The sequence below is a fragment of the Bombus affinis genome, chromosome 5 (genome assembly GCF_024516045.1).
Source record: "Bombus affinis isolate iyBomAffi1 chromosome 5, iyBomAffi1.2, whole genome shotgun sequence".
In the NCBI taxonomy this organism is placed as follows: Eukaryota; Metazoa; Arthropoda; class Insecta; order Hymenoptera; family Apidae; genus Bombus; species Bombus affinis.
The window spans coordinates 3,209,417-3,230,335 of NC_066348.1; the positions used below are offsets into that span (position 1 = coordinate 3,209,417).

Genomic DNA, 20,919 nt, shown 5'->3' on the forward strand with positions numbered 1-20,919 from the left:
ACTAACTAATGCTAAGAAGCATTACTTTGTTTGGAGTATACAATATTAGGAAGCGAGTGATTTATGATTTGGTAAGGTTCTTCCCATGGTAACGAAAGTAAGTACAAAATTTGAGAGTAATCACAGTCGTTACTGATAAATAATTTTAACATTTAATCAATAAATTTGTTAAATAACTTTTGTTCGTTATTTCGGCTATGCTAGTATACAGTTAAATTCGCGGTGCTAGAGTTTACCCTATGATCATACAAGATATTCATGTTAGAGGGAGCCACAGACCCTCACTAGTTCACAACAATATCGTACATATTATTTAAATACAAAATAATTGTTATGCATAAATTGAAATATTATCAAAAACAATATGATCAATTACTTTAGTATTTTTATTTTTTTATGTATTTATAAATTATAAAATGAAGGTATTAAAAATTAGCATATTAGAGATAGTGCATTTTAATAAAAATAATGGGGTTAATATTTGCTTAGTATATCTTTCTCTTGATTTCAGTTATTTAGATGTATGATATTTTATTATGATGTTTCATTAGTAGGATATATCTAAATTCGTGTTTTTTATATAATTTAATCCCTCTACCACTCTAAACTCTGTAGTTGAATCATCAATGACGTTATTTAAAGCAGTGTTTGTCAGTGAACTGTCAATCAGAGACACACACACTTTTAGTAGTCACATTTACATAAATTATTTGTTTTGCGTGTGTGCTGTGATCAATTCCAATATATGTTATAAATATATAGTTAACTTGCAATATTTTATAAATGATATTTTTGTAAACTATTCACTAATCCAAGAATCAATACTACACGTGGACAATGCAGGTTAGAATTTAACAATGAATATATAAATTAATTAAAATTCAAGTTAATTGTTTTTGTAGTTGATAGCATACTTGTTATAGCATTATTTCTTTTTTAACATATTTTTATGCATTTATATTTACAAATTAATAGAAAATAAGTCTCAGATGCAAATCCATATTTCTGTCAAAAGTTTTACTCTATATTTATAAGACTTTTGATAATATAATACAGAAATCTGAATACATTTCATATGAATATTCTATTTTTATTTTTACTTTAAGTAAAATATTTAGATAGTTTAAAAATTGATTTATAACATGTAACATATATGTATATAACATGTAAAAGCAATTTTTAAATATAATTATTTTTCAATTTCTAATTTTAAATTATATTATATATTTAATGGATTCCTATATTATTAATATAAGAATTTGAAATAAAGAATTAATATACAAAATTGTACTGAAAATAATGTATTGTTAACGGATAACTTGCATCTTAACGCGTATGCGTACACTGAATTATATATACGTATATACATGCTTATAAAGACTGACATATTAGCGGTAAATTGAAATCATAAATTATTAATATAGATACAAGAACAATAAAGAATTATTATTTAAGAATAAATATTTCTGTTTTATTACACATAATTATTTTTAATACACAGAATGAGGCAATAAGAACGATCATTTGAAATAGCTTAATATTTACTAATTTTATTGAGAAATGTTTGAAATGGAAATCGTACTTTATAGAGATGACAAATCTTTAAATAAATACACTTTTATTTTTTTTATATCTTCCTTTATATATATTTTTATAACTTCTGAGATATCAAGGTTACCTGGAATTTTTTAATAGCATCGCATATTTTCTTTAATACTGCCTTTTATACTGCTTTTCATACTTTTATACTAAAAAGATGAATTCAACGATCTCTAATAAGGTATCTTCTAGTTAATTTTGAAGTTTAAAATGAAATGAAGATTTATGGAGAAGAGTTGCTACGTGTGGGGTACTAATTTCGGTTACTCGAAGAAGAACATATTATAATCATATAGAAGATCACAAATTGTTAGAATTTTTACAGTTTTTACCATCATACATGGTTAATAATTTCATTTATATATGTATGTATGTAAAACGGACGAAAGTAACAAAGACGATAATTTTTGTTATAATATTAAAAATCACAATTACAATTTATTCCATTATTTGAAGTTTATATATGTGTATTTGTAAAAATTTCAATGAAAATGGATCAACATTTTACGATAAACATTGACAAAAACATGTTAATTTTTATCATATTTTTAAACAAGTATTTTTGTTAATATTGTTTAAATAACTATTTTTTTTTAGTTAAAAACAAACAATTTTTATGCACAAATCATTTTTCTAAATTTAATAGTTTCCGAAATATTTCGTGAAATATGTTTCTAACTTACAGCTTTGGGAGCTGTTTTCACTGAAAACTGCATTATACATAAGTTTCATTAAAATCGGTGATTTACACTTGGGGATGTTGTCTCGTATATGTACAGGGTGGGTATAAGATAAGCGTAAAAACCACCATAGCGTGATTCTACATCTATGGATCGGTGGAGATTTGTTTAAAAAGTACATACAAAATTGACCTTGACTTTGAAATTTAAGGTCAAATTTTTTATTGCATCGCATTCTTTTATGCTCATCATGACGATAAAAAGTCTTAAAGGAGCTATGAGTCGCAATTCAACCAGTCTCTTGGAAAATGATGTTAAAGTTTCATTGGTTTTTGGACTCACCTTATTTACTATATGGTTACATTTTGCACTCTGATGCAGGATAAATAACATCTATTGTTGCATGTAGACATTCCAGATACACCATTAGACATACCGTTCCTTCCTTTATTTCTTTCTTTCTTTTTGCATCTGCGTAATAAATGTGCCTGCACGTCAGCTTCTACATTCTACATATGTACATACATGGGCATCACTGTTGTTTAAACAGCTTCGGACTCATATTCCTATATTCCTGCCAAGTTTCTCCCCAAGATTACACGTTGATTCTAGATGATGGAAAACACATTCAATTTGATATCTTAATTGTTCAACTCAATTGCAAACTCTATCCGACTGCGAAATGTAAATATATTATAAATAAAAAAAAATATATGTATAAAATACTTATATATATACATATATATTTAATTATTAAGTTTATGTACACACACGCGATTGATGAAACTTTAACATCATTTTCCAAGAGAACCATTAAGTTGCGATCTATGATTCCTTTAAGACCTTTTATCTTCATGATAAGGATAAAAGTATACAATGCAATAAAGAAATTTTACTTTGAATTTCAAGATCAAGGTTAATTTTACTTGCATTTTTTTTATAAATCTTCATCGATCGGGAAGTGCAGTCTTACTGTGACGGCTTTTACATTTACTTTCTATACACTCTGCACATATGAGATATTTCTTAGAGAATTACCGTATATGTCTTGTAAAAGCCAACATTTATGTACGTTTAAGGATTTTACTAGAAATCGTTTCTTCGTATTTAAACTGAATCATTTTATTGAATTCGGAAGTAGCAAAGTATGTACGTAAGTACTCATAGAACTTCATTAGAAGTATATACGTAATAATTAGATCTATAAAAGGTTACCTTTCACGCTAATAATGGATATGGAAGACTTTTTCATGTAATTTGTATATGATTGTCGTTTGTAACTGGATTAATATATAAATTAACGATATGCATTTTTAAGATACATCTATATGATATACATACGGAGGATTCAGAAGCCTATCAGCGTAGATCTATTGGCATTAAAACTGAGATAAATAAGGTTTTTACATATTAGTTTTAAAAAGTGACAATTGTAGTAAAAATTCAAAAATAGATTTTTATAAAACAACATACAAATGAATTTGATCTCAAGAAAAACAAGAAAATCGCCATGGTGTTTCAGAAGAAATCAGATTAAATGAAAAGATTGCGATTTATATCGAATGTCCATTGGAAAATTTGAATAAGTCAATGTATTATATAATTAATATATTCGTCTGGATTATCACTTTCACTGTTATCTCCTGCACCAAGATTCATTTGATTTTCTTTTGAGGTTGATGGTCGTATTTTTTGATTGGCGAACTTCAATAAAATGTAATAAAACAGACATGTACTTCTTTTTAATTTTTCTCACGGGTTTACGCTCTGGATACAGTGGGTTCCTAACAACATTGAGTAAATTCGAAGGTCTTCCTTTTGATACTGGCTTTATGTTGGTTTCATAAAATGGGAAATCATTCTGCAGAGTTTCTTTATAACAAATTCTTTTAAAGTTTTCGTTTCACTTACCATCATCGCAATCAGATAAATTTCGCTTATTATCAGATAAATATGTATTCGGATGCAGTATCAGAGAAATGGCGACTTACTGATAATAAAAAATGCGTACTTTCGTTTCTTTCTTTCATGATGTAAGTAAAACAGCGTACAATTATTTTTTGAACAACAAAGAACTAAACATAAAGTTGACGCGATTTTAAAGTGACTTACACTGATTGATCTGTATAATTTTGTCTAGTAATTCTGTGATCAATATAAGTATTGAAAACTATTTCATACGCATGAAAGTAATTACTTAATTGATTTATCAACTGTTCCAACAATAAAGAGGTTTTTGAACTGCATAACACATTTTTAGAGAAAGTTGGATTTACGCTGATTCTCTTCTGAACTCTCCATACATGTATGTACTGGATATAACGTCAGTATTATGAATATCAAATGGTGAATAGATTTTGGCTTTTACGGAGTTCACTTTTTCAAAAAGATATGGTTAATATAAAACGTTAATGATACAATTAATACGATGATACGAGTATATTTTCTATTTTTGCTAATTCTTTTGATCCTGAAAGTTTTCTGTTGGCGTTAGTATTGAGGAATTAAGTCTAAGACGAGAACATTATGCTTTTTGACTATTAATGAATTGTACAATAATCATATTTTCAGTATTGGTAATGTTATAAGTTCTATCTCCAATTATTGTAGATGTAATTACTGCGTAATAAACATTTAAAAGCAGTAACAAGCAATGATTTGTAGAAATAAGTTTACTTACTATACAAAATAAAAAAAGAATATACGTATTATAAATATTACGTAAATTTATACTGTATAAAAATTATAGAAAGAGAGCAAGAATAAAAAAATTATTGTTTTTAATTATATATTGCAATGTATTGCTTCTTATAATTTAAAGATTTGATACAAGAGTGAAATATGTATGTACATAGTTCCTAACATGATGTATTGCTGATACAACAGCGTAACAAGAATAATATATGGAAAACATTTATATTTATCAATATAAGGATATTTTATTCTATAGTGATATTTCAGTTATATGACTGATCTAATACAGAGCTTCATTACTTTTCAGACAGTATGTTAAGTAATTTAATTAAAAGTCTGAATAAAATTATAACGTAGTTTAGTTTTGGACCTCTTACCGTTTGTCTTGGTGGTATTATCGAAGCGTTTGTGTTAAACCGCACAGCACCACACGTGTTGAATCCTTTCATTGGTGTGTCTGTGGAGGGGACAAGAGGGTGTGTAGAACATTTAATTCGAGCTTGCGAGGGAAGTCGTTGATTGAAGACGAGGTACGCCAGTTGTGTTTCGACGCTGCTTCGAGTTGAATCAGTTACTGTTCCATATTTTCTGTAAAATGTGTCGTTAGTTCTGATACGAAGACGTTTACTTTTTTAAATAAATTTCTTATCGGATTATCGTTATTCTTCGATACATATAAAATAGCGAGTTGTTTAATGTTCAATTTAATTCTTCTCAAAGTAAAGAGTGCTATTGGATGTAGTTTTTGGTACTTTAAAGTTTCTTATGATTCCAGTGCTTACTTTCAATGTTAAAATATAGTCAATGAATGTAAAATAAGACGTTGAAAGGTGTCTCTAGTCTTTACAGATTGTCGTCGAAGCTTGGTTGTCTCAAAAATGACGAAATGACGAAACAATCTGTCTTTTCTTCTTCTTCAATTTATGATGGCAGACTTTTACCTCATAATTTATGAAACCGTAATTTAAATAAAATATGTTAATATTAAAAGTGTTTAGTGCTAATCCTTAATTTAAATATTAACTGAGATAAACTATTACCTTCAATAATTATTATTAGATCCGAAACTAATCTAAATATTTTTCTTCTAAATTGAAAATATATTTTTTCGACTATAATCCAAAAATATTATATTACTATTATTTATATCTGTGCTTCATATAAAGATATTTTTTTTAAATAATTATTTGAAATGATTATTTTGATTATAAGAGATAACAGACAATAGAGAGGATGATAATTGAAGGAAATTAATGAAGTAAAATACATAAAAGATATGTTGTGAGTTTTATGAATAATTGTCAATAATTTACAAAGCATTCGAATGTTATATTTAATCGACAGTTTTTCTGTTTTATCGACTTCAATATTTCTTCATAAAACATTTGTCACGTGTTTATTATAAGCAATGTACGCATACATTGATAACGCTATTGATAACATTTTTATCATAAAATTTATCTATTTCTTCCTCAACTGATAGAATTATTATTGAGTATCTAGTCGATACTCAAAGTATAAAGATCAGAATCTATATGGATGTTCGAATATTTTCGTGTCCCACTAAAGGTGTTTCGTAGAAGTAGAATGTCATCTTAATAATAAAGGTTCGTACATAACAATATAAGTACTCTCAATACTTTATGCATCTAGTATAATATTAAAAAAGTTAATTTTACAAAATATTCAATTTGCAAATTATTTTCTCTTGTATTTGTTCTTTTTTTTTTTTAATCTTAAATTTAGTATTAAAAGCTAACTCTGTAGCTATTTGCCACCATGAATTTATACATAAAAGAATGCAATTATTTTATATTTTGTCATAGTTTACATAAATATATCAGAATATATATAATTATCGTTCTCAAATATTGCTATACATATATTGTTACTTTATTATATAAATCTATTATTCATATATATCTACGTATATAGTTGCGCACTTAAATTTAAGATTAAAGAAAATTAAAGGAAAGTTAAATGAGGATTCCGGGGAAGATAGATTTAAAATATTAATAAGGCCGGTCAAATGAAGTCTAATATATCGATCAGCGTATAGTGAACTAGTATCTTTATTCGTCCGAGGTTTCTCTTTCCCCCTAATTAATTTCATAGTAATAGCTGACAATGAGTTAAAAACTGCTTGTCTTCCCCTCTGAATATGCGGATGTGCTACCATGTTTTTCAATCAAGTGTCATTAATCGAGGTTTTCGAAGCTTCGACCTAATTAATAGTAATAGCGCGTGACCGTATTTTAATATTATATATATTTTTTTAATATATAGTTAAAAGAATGTTCAATTAAGAAATAGATAATCTTTTAAAAATGCAAATGAGAAAGTCAAATGTCTTATATTTTAAACTTTTTATACCGAAAAGAACGGGAAGGAAATTTATTAATGCTTTTATCAGTGTCATAGTATAATGTTATTTAACACTAAATACGTAACACTCTATTAAAAGATTGCGATAAGAATTATTCGCACATGGTTTGCGTAGCCTATATAATGCGTAGTATTAGAAATAGTAATGCAATGTAGTACTTAAATATACACGTATATGGTTTGAATGGAATTATCGTTTAATTACTTTTATGAAATCACATTTTCTTTGTGTTAGTTTTGCTTTTCCGGTTTTTGCTTTCATTCTTTCTTACTTCCGTTTAAAGGAAAAGACTGGAAGAGACAAAAGAATCGTATGAGTTTAAAGAAGTATGTATAAGGCTTGTTGAGCTCCTTAAGTAGGATTGAACAATTGAAACATGACGAACGTTTTAACCAATCTTGGGTAATATAGGATATGGAAACGAATATGAAAAGTTTACTACGAAATGCATTTCTTATTCACATTAAAAAATTTTCTGTATTTATTTTTAAAGAATATTTATTTTTAACGCTGCGAAATAAAAGTAGTTATAACAATAATATGGAGATTTATGTGAAGTGTAAAATATTATTATTTATAAAAAAAATTATTATTTCTCGTATTGCAATTTAAAATATTAAACGAGAAAAATCATTTTTTAAAGATTGTATGTTATAACGTATTCAGTAATATTTTATCGTAATTTGTTATAATTTTGTAATATTTAAGTTTCTGTTAATATTCATTCGCCTTTTCAATACATGAGATTATATTTATAAGTAACTATAATAAGTAATTTAGTGATTAAGCTGCTATTCCAAACTTCGTAATTTCTTTCAATTATTCTGATAGCATTTTCTTTTTAAACTTTTAACACATCCTGTCTTGAAAGATAAACAAAGAATTTAGAAAAGTGCACCGTGAAGTATATCTTTGTTTCATTTATAAATCAGAAACTCTTTCTTTGTTTACGATAACATACTATTGCAACACAAGCATATTAGCTACAGTAAACTTGTTTAATATTGTTCTTTAGACGCAAGAAATATGATTTTGTAATGGTTATTTGACATTTAGAAAACTTATTCTTTGTTATTTTATATACGTATACACATATGTATTTATCTTTATACGTATAAACGTATCTTATTTTAAAGTCAGAGATATCGTTATGTATTTTCACATATTTGATGTGAATTATTTTTTCGTAGATTTGAACTTATTTATGATTTAAGTTATTTCGAATATTTAAATTTGGTTATAAAAAACTAAGGCATTTTTTAATTCGATATTAAATTTTGATTAGAATAGATAGAAAGTATGTCAAGGGCAGACAAATTATATTAAAACGTCAGTTCTGGTTAGTTGCTAGTGTTGTACTTATTATTCATAATTTAATATTGTTTCAACGTTTATTATTAATTACTTGTTATCTTATCAGTAAAGTAGGTGTTCTTAATTGAATATTGCTATAATTATTTTATTAGAGTCAAGTGACAATTGTTGTAATTTGTATTTAAATTAGTGGCTATAAGAATAAGAAATATTGTTTTGACGATTCTGTAACTGATACGTATTAAATACAACCATGCAAATTAGTATTTAAGTTAGATGATGAATAAACTGTATGCAATTGAATTTAAATTAATGTACATCTGATAATCAACTTCTATTACAACTGATAAAAATAAATTAAAAAGGATTGTTCGATACGTTGATATCAAAATTAAAATTATCAATTCGAATAAATAATGTCTTCTGGGCATTAACAATTCTTTAATCTTATCTGTATAATTCCTAATAAAAAGAAGGAAAGGAAGTTTAGAACATCTCTTCTTTACTTTCAATGCCTTTTACTAATTAATTATCTAAATAAGAATATTTAACTTTCCATAAATTACATTTAGCTTAGCTTACAATAAGTAACTATAAGGAGCTTTACATTAGTCTTTAAAAGTATCTATAAGGTAGTAGAAAAATAATTATTGGATAACTGCTAATCTTTGGAAATTGAAGTATTAATTTTATACGCATTAGTTTTTGTTTTTACTCATACGACTAATAACACATGTTGAATTTCTATTTGCATCGAATGTTTAGTTTAATTTTGTCTGAAGGACATAGCTAATTTTACTCCCGTATCCTCATTATTAGGGTAGTAGTTATTAACCTAAACATGATTTACAGTTGGTGCTTCATTGCTTTTATTTTATTTTATAAAGAATTATGAAAAAAATCTGATATATTATAACCATAGTATTAGATTTATATAGATAGTGTTACATCTTTTACAGGTTTTTTTTTTTAGTGGAAAGGAGATTTCTTGAGGAGCAAAATCTAATCTTAAAAAATAAGGAAGTTCTAAAATGCCAATTTTATATTGAAGTTCTTAAATGACGACATATTTTTACAGTAGAAGCTGCCTGCCATGTTTATTAATTCATAATTTTGTCAGATTTTTCGGAATGGTACGTCACAGTTAGAAAAATTAAATATTACTATTTTTTATCTTCCTGTGCATGGAAGAGTGACCTATTTATATAATTGATATAATATGCGTATCATACGAGTATTACATGCAATTCTCAATAGCTTTGTTTTTATTAAATGAGTGAATTTTAAAATGTCATTCCTTCTGCAAAATCTTCAACGTTAAGTAAGTAAATCCTGCGATCCACGATGACACCTATGAAGATTAGTAAAAGTTAGACATTCTATGATTCACTCATCTAATAAAAACAGAACTAGCTAGAATTGCATTATTGCTGCGATAATTTACTAACTATATATGTGGAACACATTATTGGACTTGCTGAGATACTTTGCGAAATCTTCAATGTTGAGCAACTAATTTCTGTGATTAACTATGACGCACCATCCTGGGAAAGTTGACAAAATTATGAGTTAATAAACATGACAAGCAGGTTCTACTGTAAATGCCTAAATGTCGCCATTTAAGAACTGCAATAAAAAATTGGCATTTTAAAACCTCCTATTTTTTAAGAATAGGTTTTTTATTCAAAAGATCTACAAAAATTCCCAGATATGTAACACTATAGCTATAATCAGAAAAGAAATCAAACAGTAACACTATAATTCATACCTAGGTCAATAATCCTAATAATAGGAGTAGGAGGTTAAAACTTTGTCGAAATGGTTTTCCTAGGAAGCTGTTTCAATCGATGCATCACAAGTTCAATTTGGTTTAGTGGAACTTTCATATGGCTATGCCTTTTGTAAAATTTTTATTTTGAAATAAGAAATAGATACGTGCTCGTTTAAAACTCATTTAAGATGAGAAGATTCCTAACTATATGTTATTAAGTAGGTATTCATGTATAAAATTTTATCTTTATTAGATTACGATAAAATCAAAGTTAATTAATTTACTATCAGCGATTTTGAGTATGTACAATATCAGAACTTTGATTATGTTCGAGATAATACCATTTGTTTATATATTTAATATCATACATCCATACATACGTAGATGATACTAGAAATATAATACTACTTAAAATGATACGGTAGTGAAGATAAATGAATAAGATTGCTTCGACATTATACTTAGATTGATCATAAATGAAGAACTTTTATTCTATACTCTTTTATCTATATTCGTATATAAAATAATCTTCCAGATTGTATATTTCTGTCTCTTTGAGTATTAAGCAATATTTGATTCGATTTTGTTATTGCTGATTTTCGTTTTATTTTTAACAACAGAATCTCCTTGATTTCATTCGTACCATGAATTTAGGCACACGGTATAAAAATTCCCTAAATTTATATGTATTTTGTAATTGTGGGTAAAGTACCATATGTAAGAATCTTTATACATATTTTTACTAAATGCTTTTTTTTTCAGAGATCAACGGAGCAGTTGACTCATTGCAGTACGGCGACGTTAGAGGAAATCCTGGATAATTCGGACGGAGTAACGACACGAACTGTCTCCGAGAAGATCATGAGTATCTGTAAAAATACTATACGTTGGGTGCTCTTTCTGGATATATTACTTGCTTTATCAGGTTTGAATATATTTCCCTTTCTTTTTTCCTAATTGTTACATTCATCGTGTAATTATCATGTAACTTCATTAACAGACATACCATTCAATTTATTTCTTTTACTTCCTACTACATACATATAATAATAATATTCTTCTGAATGTAATCGATTTAAATTTCCGCAGTTTCATTGATTCGATGTGTGCTAATTCTATTAATCAGATGCTTAAAAAATTACTATGTAGTCTGTTTACACGAAAATATGGAATGCTAAAGTCATGTTTGCTTTTCCTTAATTTGTTATGCTGTATAAGGGAATGCATATATGCATGCATAATATATAAAGATCTTTAATTTTATTTTAATACGCAAAATATAAGTACAAATATGTCATATCTAAAAAATATTAAAACGATATCAAACGAATAACCATCAATATTTATAATATGTATAAACTTTATGTTAGATATACATGATATATTTATATCCATTAATTTAGTACATTTTTTCGATCATTATGAGGAAGTAACTCACTTGTTAATTAAAGCGACAATTAGCTATACGGAAGAACATGTCATTCATTGTTTCTAAACAGCACTTATGAATAGTAAATGAGAAAGTATTAAAATTGTTTTGTTCTATAACTTCCACATTTCTCCTTTTGGAGAAAACAGGAGACGAATAGAAACACTTCCCATTGATTTCTTTTCTATAAAGGCAACTTAAAAAATTGCAATTAAATAATTGCTATAATCTTTAAAAGAAACTAATTTTTCCCAAAAATTATAAAATATAATTGATTATTTTAGTTAAGCCGTTAATAATCCATTATGATGATTGATGCGATGAGAAATAATCACATAAGAAAAGTGCTATTTATTTTCATATTGCAACAAAAACATTTATTTTTCACAGAAAGAGAAGACAATTTTTTAATTAATTTGACATTTCAGTGTATCGTTATGATTTATTACTACAAATTTACTTTTTTCAAAATATTATATATTCCTAATGTCATATGAATATCGCATTTACCAAAACGCTAGATATACAAAAAATAAACCATTTACGATAAAGAGGTATCAGGTACTTTTTGACATTTGTATATCTAATAATAGTAGGTATTGAAGATACATATTAAGTACATTAACTAACTAAATGCACGCTAGGAGCGAATCGTGCGTGCAATGAGAGTTGGCTGGAAAACCACAAACCATGTAATACAATACTGTATGACTCGACCGTCTGCTTAGAATTTTTCCGGGCGTGTCGCACTAAATAACTTGGTGCACTGGTACACACGCGTACGGTGAAACGTCAATGAACTGTGTTGTGACAAAATAAATTGCATTACTGTACAAAAGAACATAAAATTCTATGTTATCCTACTAATTAAGGCACATTTCATGTCAAATGAGTTTCAAGAGCTAAAATTAAAAAAAGGAAGGAGAAAGTATCATTTACTAAAGAATTATTACAGAGTAATAAGGAATAATAATTACTCTTAGACCTCATATGAAGGTCGGAGATAAAAATGTCATTAAGCGTCATTAAATAACATTGTTATTAAGTACTGTTATTTAAATATAAATTCGATAATCTTTAAAACGATATTTCTTTCTCAACATCAATCCACAGCGTTTCATATCGAATCTAAATCCAACATATAGTTGAGCTGACCATTTCATAAAATTAAGATTATTGTCTTGTAAAATTTTTGGATCATTGTTTCCTTGAAGTATCTAATTTTCACATAAATGATTAATATCATTACCCCCCTAGGGCGCCCTACTCCCAAACACGTATAATAATAATTAGCCTTATGTTCATTTTACATGACTCAGCGTTTATATTGAACCAACGCCATTTATGGTCATTCCTTCTCAAACCATACCTAATTAATTTATTATTTTCTTTATCCACATAGAGTGGATTTGGTACATCTTAGACAACATTTCCCCTTATTCGACATTGTACATAAGATTTTCAATATTATTCAAAACGACTAAATCTTGATTCATTAGTGAAAATTTCCATTATTTTCTTGTCCATTTTGCGCATGGTTCATCTTATTACCTTAAATTCATTTAGGAGACGATATGTCATGTAATTACTAATTTCCACATTAAACTCTGATCAAATTTTGGAATGAATGATTACGATTGTCCTGGACTAATATTCTTCAGAGAAGCGATGTAACATATGATGCATTTATTCGAAGTACATAGATCTATTAGCACATTTTATTTTCAGAACTATTTTGTTGGTCTATGATATCAATATATTCAGCTATTTAATAAAATTTCATTTCCATCAGCTTATTCTAAATTCGAAAATTATTCTTCGCCGTTCATCTGTAATAAGCTGCCGTTCACCTATTTTTATCATTAACATGTATAGACGATGGAATACTTTGGGATTCTTGGCACGTAGTAGTTAAGGAAAGTGTTAAGAAAACTTTTGTTACACTTTCTCCTTGCTATTAACTTATCTTTTGGTAAAAATTATCTACATATCTTGAGGTGTTTAGGTGAAATTATTATAATAATTACTCTATGTAAACGTATATACTATGTACATATATTTAAATTGGAAGTGATCGTATATTGATTTTAAATCAAAATACTTCAATTTAGAAACTAGGGTCTGCTAATCGATCTTTTTGCACACGAATAAAATTAGTACAAGTTGTACACTTATCAGCAATTACTATTGCAAATGTTAAATGAATTCCATGTGACAGTTTTCTGCTTTCACAGGGGAATATTTAAATCTTTTTCAAATTATTACTTGTGGAGATTTCAATATCAATTTATTTTGTAAAAAAGAATTATTCAATTTTATCATTTTTATTTATTAAGTATTTCATGATGTGTTTAACAACACATATATAAACATATATACATATGTACATATGCAGCATGTAACATCTAGTTCTGTCATCATCTAAAATATTTCCTACAAAAATTGCATAGTTTTGTGGTAGCAAGTGGATAGTAAATATATTTGTATAGCGTTGCAGAAGGTTGACGTGATGAAACGAACAAATCTGTTTTTTTTTTTTTTTTTTCAAAGAATGTTGCGTTTCGTTTAGTTGTAAAGTTTCTGCAACACTAAGTACTGTAAGGTTAACAAAGGTCGTATAAACGACGTTTTCTACTTAACTTGCTGTGGCGTTGCTTAAGAAGTGACGTTTCGTTTGATCTTCGATTCTTGAGATAGTTCACTTATTTTTGAACACGTTCTAAGCTGTAAGTGATAAGGATATTTCTGATTACGTATAAACATGTAAAAGAAATGTTGAAATACTCGTCATTGATACCAATACGTTTTAAATATCACTGAATCATGGAAGAATTAATGTACCAGCTTGGATGGAGTTATTGATGGAAGATTAAAAACCAAGCAATCAAGCATCCAAGCTCGGTAGCTCGAAACTCGAAAGTTGTCGGCATTACAGGGACCGTCAAACAGAATGAATTTCGAGCAAATTGTTAAATCATCAATGGTTCGCCTATGTCAAATCAGTAAGGAAGTTTGTCCTGTAAACTCGTGCATATGATTCAATGCATCATTTCATTTGTTGCCCGCACCTTTGCGTCGCGTCACTCGTGTTTCGTGGTCGCTGCGATCAAGCGTGTATAGAGTACATACTTAAAACCTTGTATGTATGTATATTCAGTTGAACGGTTGAACCCAATGCAGTGTCTGGCGACTGGTCGATAGTGTGTAACAGCTTTTACTTGCAATTAACAGTATTACCTCAGCCAGCAGCATCAAAAGTTAAATAGAAAATTTTGTTTTCGCTGACCTTAAAATACTTAGATTGTAAGTGGTTGAGTTTGTCTATTACTTACAAGTAAACAAAATGTAACATTCTATTTAAGAAAACAAAATCGACCTTTTTATCTCATTAACCGTTTGCAACGCATATATTTTTACTATATATCGGCTTCTACAAAGTTATAGAACTTCTATAGGAAATCTTCTTTTCAAATTTTATTTCACAATGGAAATATTCCAGATGATAAAGTTAGACGATACACTCTGTATGTAACAATAATTTATCGAATGTCTCTGTGAATATTGGTGGCAAGTGTTATACTTCAGTACTATTGAAAATGTCACGATGGCATTAAGATATTCAATAAATTACCATTTCAATAAATTTCCCGAAAAAAGAAGAAAAGGTATCACAAAAGGATGGAAATACATTCATACTAAAATATTTGTAACAATATAAATATAATTCTGTTAAATTGAATAGTCTCTGCCAGATTAAACAATTTTCATATGAAAATATTTTGTGTATTTTTAATAGTTAGAGAAATAATAGTATCTATATTATACATTTGATCTGTAAGTTGCAACATTTGGCTATACCCTAATTCTCTTATACATGCGCTTACCATAGGTTTTAACTTTAGGTCATATGGCATTGAAATTTATTCTACTTTATGTAAGAAGTAACAATGATGTAACAAATATATGTACATATTCCTGAACTAAACGAAGTGTACAAAAAATAAGCAAGACAGCTCATACAAATATGTATGTCTGATATAATCTTTTTTATGAATTACAATTGTTCCCGTCCATCAGTAATTTTTGTTAATAATAATGAAGTCGTATGTCATACATATTTGATTTATATACAATGATACTTAACTTTATTTTAGTTCTTTAGTTAGACAATTTTTAAGTAAGCGATTTCTATATAAATATTATACATTGATCGTGATGCTATTTATGATAAATTGATCATTATTTAAATAAAATATATATTATTTGAATAATATATCATCTTATCTGACTCGTTGTTATTCTAAAATGTTTATGTATTAATATATTTAACGAACAAGAGGATTTTTCTCTGAATTATTTCATTATTTGTATATCAAATGTTAATCAATATTTTCTAGCGTAATTTATTGCAAAAATGCGTATAATTTTATATATGTATTTATTATCCAAAGGTAATTGAAATGAGGAGAATTTAGTAAAAGTGATAGTATTATGTTGTCCGAAAAGTCTTTCTTTTACAGACACGTCTTTTACAACGATGCATCTTTATACAAATATGAAACCTAATCTGTCAAACGTTGTAATCTTTATCTGGATAGAATAAAATGGATCATACGTAATTCGATAAAATAATATAAAACGAAAAATGTTGTGCATCCATTGTTTCCTTATAAAACGAAAGGACGACCTAATAAATGCTATTACATTATAAAAGTATCTGGACATGTAATAAAACCATCTCGATATCTGAATTTATTATTTATGATTTAAGAATATGCAAAATATGATATTTGACACCGTGAATTATTTGTTGCATTATTTAAAGCTGTTAACTAATATAATTAATATAACGAATTATCATATTGTGTACGTTATTAATATATTTATCCTCATGATCTCGTAACGAGCAAGCATACAGCAGCACTCGACTAATGAGTAATAGTTCAAAATTATAGATATTATTTTGGAAGCAATTTTTAATGAAGTTTCTCCTTAACATTAAAGCTGGTAGGACTATAAGTTTATTAGTAGATTAAAAGCAATAAATTTTTCTAAATACAAGAATAAGATATCTACTGATAAGATGGCGCGATAGTACAAAGAAATACAGCCCCTGCGCACCATAAAATCAGGTCATTATTATCAGATAGGTAAGGCATTTCTAAAATGATAGAGCGCCCTTAAATGAGAAAAATTTTCTAAGATAATAATTATTTATAAAGTAATAATATTTATATTAAAAATTGATATAAAATATCTTTATGAACTCTCTGAAATAGACTACAAAACCAATTGATCTTAAACCTTGCGTATATCTCCAAAATATTAGGTCATCCCATAAGTTCGTGCCGACTTTTGTGTATACATTTCATGTGTCGATTTATAAACATACGGCGATAAGGGACCAATGCACTTGAAAAATGGGAAGATGTTGTACAACGAGGCGGGGGTTACATTTTTTCATGAAACTGAAAGATATGTAAACGATCTTAACATATATAACCGCTCGAAAAACGGAACGAATTTATGGGATGACCTAATATTTCTACCTAAAACATAGATTAACAGAAGAAAGTTGACAAAAGCATAAAAATTGAAATTTCTACGTAAGAATATTACACTTTCACTTCAAACACATATTGTGTTCGTAGTATTTAAAAGTAACGAACGAGATTGTGATATTTGCACGTGTTGTATCGACCAAGCACTATTTTAGGGTGGGAAACTATCAAAGTTTATTTTCTACTACGTAAGTATGTATATACTTGGTTCTCAACTATGTAGATATACAGTGATTCCTCGGTGATTCTTCCATTTAAAATTTCTAGTTCTAAAATTTTAGTATTATCTAGCAAGTTTAGTAACTTTGTGGTATTTTTAGTTAGGTATACCAGTTAGGTATTGCGCCGTTTATTAATACATAGCGGTATGCCCATCAATTTAACATTTTCATTTCTAGATAATATTTTATTCTATATAATAGATAATAGATTTACAGACATTTGTTCTGTAAAGAATTCTATTATATAATGTTACACAAAATCGGAAAACAAAGTCTTATCATTTAAGTACGTAATAAAATAGCAGCAAATCGGCGTGACAAAAGATAGCATAATATGAAAAAATTGCGGCATATACATATACAGTATATTTCTCCCTTTCACCTGAAGGCATGTAAATATTTCGAAACATATGCGTAATACGTAAAAATGTTAGACGAATGTTGTATTCTTTTAAGCTACGTAAAAACAAATGCAAATAGAATACCATTTAAAAATTTAAATGCTACCTTCACAACGGCTTTTCAAGGCCATTGCAGGATTAAATATTGTAAATATCAGTATGATATGTGGTCTCTAACATCCTACAGATATCGTTTGGAACATTTTCTGTATCATTCATAGTTTCTGAAATATTTATACATACCTATGTTTTTAGATAAACTGAAGGATTCAAGAAAGAAACTACAGAAAAAGTTGCAAGCGCATATACAAGCGCAGAATACGTGAGAAAAATAATCTATACTACTCTATGTTCAGACGTATGAAGCCTATTTTAAATTAAAATTCATATTTAAATTAAAATACTATTAGATTTTGTTCCAATGTTCAACTATCTTTATAACATGAAAATCGGATATTGTCCCATTTAATGTTTATACAAATACAAAGAATATATATATGTGTGTGTGTGTATATATATATATATAGATATATAATATTAATATAATATATATGTATATATACACTATAATATACTATACGATGTACTATATACTACTATTACCACTTATATATATAGTATATAGTATATATAGTAGTAAACGATAATATCAAATGAGAAAGCAATAAATTTATTTCACATTTATCTAATTTATTCGATATATGAATATTTCAGGTGCTACATTAATCAATTTAACTATTTGCCAGTTTTTTAGTTTCATTACATAAGTAGGCGGTTAATGTTTAATTCTCAAAAGACAGGAGACATGCTTGCATGAGTTCATTTATCATGGGAAAATGGCATAAATAACAGTAGTAATTTTCAAGATAAATTTGAAAAATAATATTTGCAACGTAATCGCTCTTTTTTACTTCGTACTTCGTGATGTTAATCAGATTTTTCTGATCTCTGAATGGCTCATATATCAGAAGACATTAAAAAGATAATAGTGTATCCTTCATTTATTAAAGTCTTTATTGATATAGCATTAGTAAGAAAAAGTTTCAGGATTGTTTTTTTTAATCACGTCCTTATACCTTCCCAAAAAGAAAAATTGCTTGATCATCCAGACAAGCTATGCAATCGCATGAGTTATACGCATGCGTTCGAGTTTGAGCCGAATACTTAACTATTGCTTCACGTAGCAAGCGGACAGTATCGTGTGTGATATTAACTCTACTGGTGTTCGAAGTAAGAGCACTCGTCGTTCTTCCTCTCATTTTCTCTTTCTCTTCATTTTTATCTCTCCTCGTTCTTCTTTCCTTCCTCCTACCTCTTTCTTCCCTTCCACCTTAGCTGCCTTCTTCCAATTACGTATCATTCTCATTTTTAGTCCTTTCTGATATTGTTGCTTTGATTGTTTGCAAGCACGTGTCAAATTTACATAATATGGACAAGAGTAAACTCAGTAGAAAAGTAGTCTCACGGTGGAAAAATTTTAAATTCCTAACTCCACTAAATTTATATAGTTTGTGTAAGTATCGAGTAGAACAAGAATGAAGCGTGTCGCGAACACGTGTATTTTCCTCAACAAGTACATAGGAAATTGATTTAGCAAAACGTTGAAGAAAAAAGTATATTTGTTTAGGTATGTTCAAATTGTTACGATAATAAGGTTTTCAACGGAAAGAATTACGTCGCAAAGAATTGTATAATGTAATTCCTTTTAGTTATAAATGAATTTAAAATAATAAAATGACTAAAGTCGATGAGAAAATCTTTCTCATTGTGAATATTTTTCATTGTACTAATTGTAAATAATTACTAACTAAGACTTGCATGAAAAATTAAGCACATACTATATATGTATATAAATATAAAATAGTAGAATTATTATGAGGACGTACATATATCTTTTCTTTTTATTTTAAACATCATTAATTATATTCAGATGTATCATTTATGACTATACTGTGTTCATACCGTATTAGTGACGATAAAGCTGTTGTAATACTAAAATATTGAATTAAAAGTATCAGTCTCGTATTGAACTTGTCAGAAGCCAATAAATTATTAAGAAATAATATATTATCGTTAAAAACGTTTCGTCTGTTATGTTATAGTTTTTAAAGTATGTTTTATTATCGCTTATAATATACATATTTACTTTAGTACAAATTGTATCTTCGATAAAAACAAATATATGTCTTAAACAAATACTTCTTTAAAATAAAATAGAAATAAATAAACTTTATTTTGTTTCCTGAAACTGAAACAAATATACGCAGGTATTCTGAAATTCTTATTCAAAGCTTTATTTCATTTCATATCTATCGTATGATATCTGTTATCTTATATATGTTATATATCTTTGTACATAATATGATGTTTCCAATTCTGGTATCGGTCGAAAGTGACAGTTTACTAAAGTTTTTCTAACTAATAAGTAGTGTGTAACATTAGTAATTTATAATACTTGTATTGTTATTGTAACATTCGCTAATTATGTTTTTTTTAAATTCGTATTGAGAAAGTTAGAAAATTAACAGGATTTTTATTCTTCATTATCAAATCTTACATACATATATGCTTGATCTGTTAATAAAATAAATAATGAGATTTTATTTGATTACTTGACATTTATATGTATCATTGTATATATATTACCAGTATAATTATATAATTTATCAGCAATATTCAATACGTTTATCCCTACAGACTTTAGATAAAATATCAGATAAAAATATAATTTTATAAAAATTATTAACACGATAAAGATTTGCAAAACTGCAAAGTCACACGATAAACATCTACAAGACTAACTATGACTATATGATTATAAAGATACTGAATTGTTTCTCTTTTGGTATCATTCAACTTTTGC

At 27.4% G+C, this 20,919-nt stretch overlaps 1 protein-coding gene across 6 annotated transcripts in view; it reads left to right on the plus strand.

The window, feature by feature from the left end:
* Positions 1 to 20,919, plus strand: part of LOC126916816 (phospholipid phosphatase 1-like) — a 58,860-nt gene that overhangs the window by 21,790 nt on the left and 16,151 nt on the right. Inside the window, exons 1-3 of one of the 6 annotated variants that reach the window (XM_050723009.1) lie at positions 5,488 to 5,932; positions 6,457 to 6,580; positions 11,207 to 11,369. In XM_050723009.1, coding sequence (XP_050578966.1) covers positions 11,306 to 11,369 — 64 coding nt within the window. In that variant the 5' untranslated portion in view covers positions 5,488 to 5,932; positions 6,457 to 6,580; positions 11,207 to 11,305. Of the gene's footprint in view, positions 1 to 524; positions 844 to 5,487; positions 6,581 to 11,206; positions 11,370 to 18,790; positions 19,570 to 20,919 lie in introns of those variants that run through there. The other 5 variants (XM_050723010.1, XM_050723005.1, XM_050723007.1 and 2 more) reach the window with 5 other exon arrangements.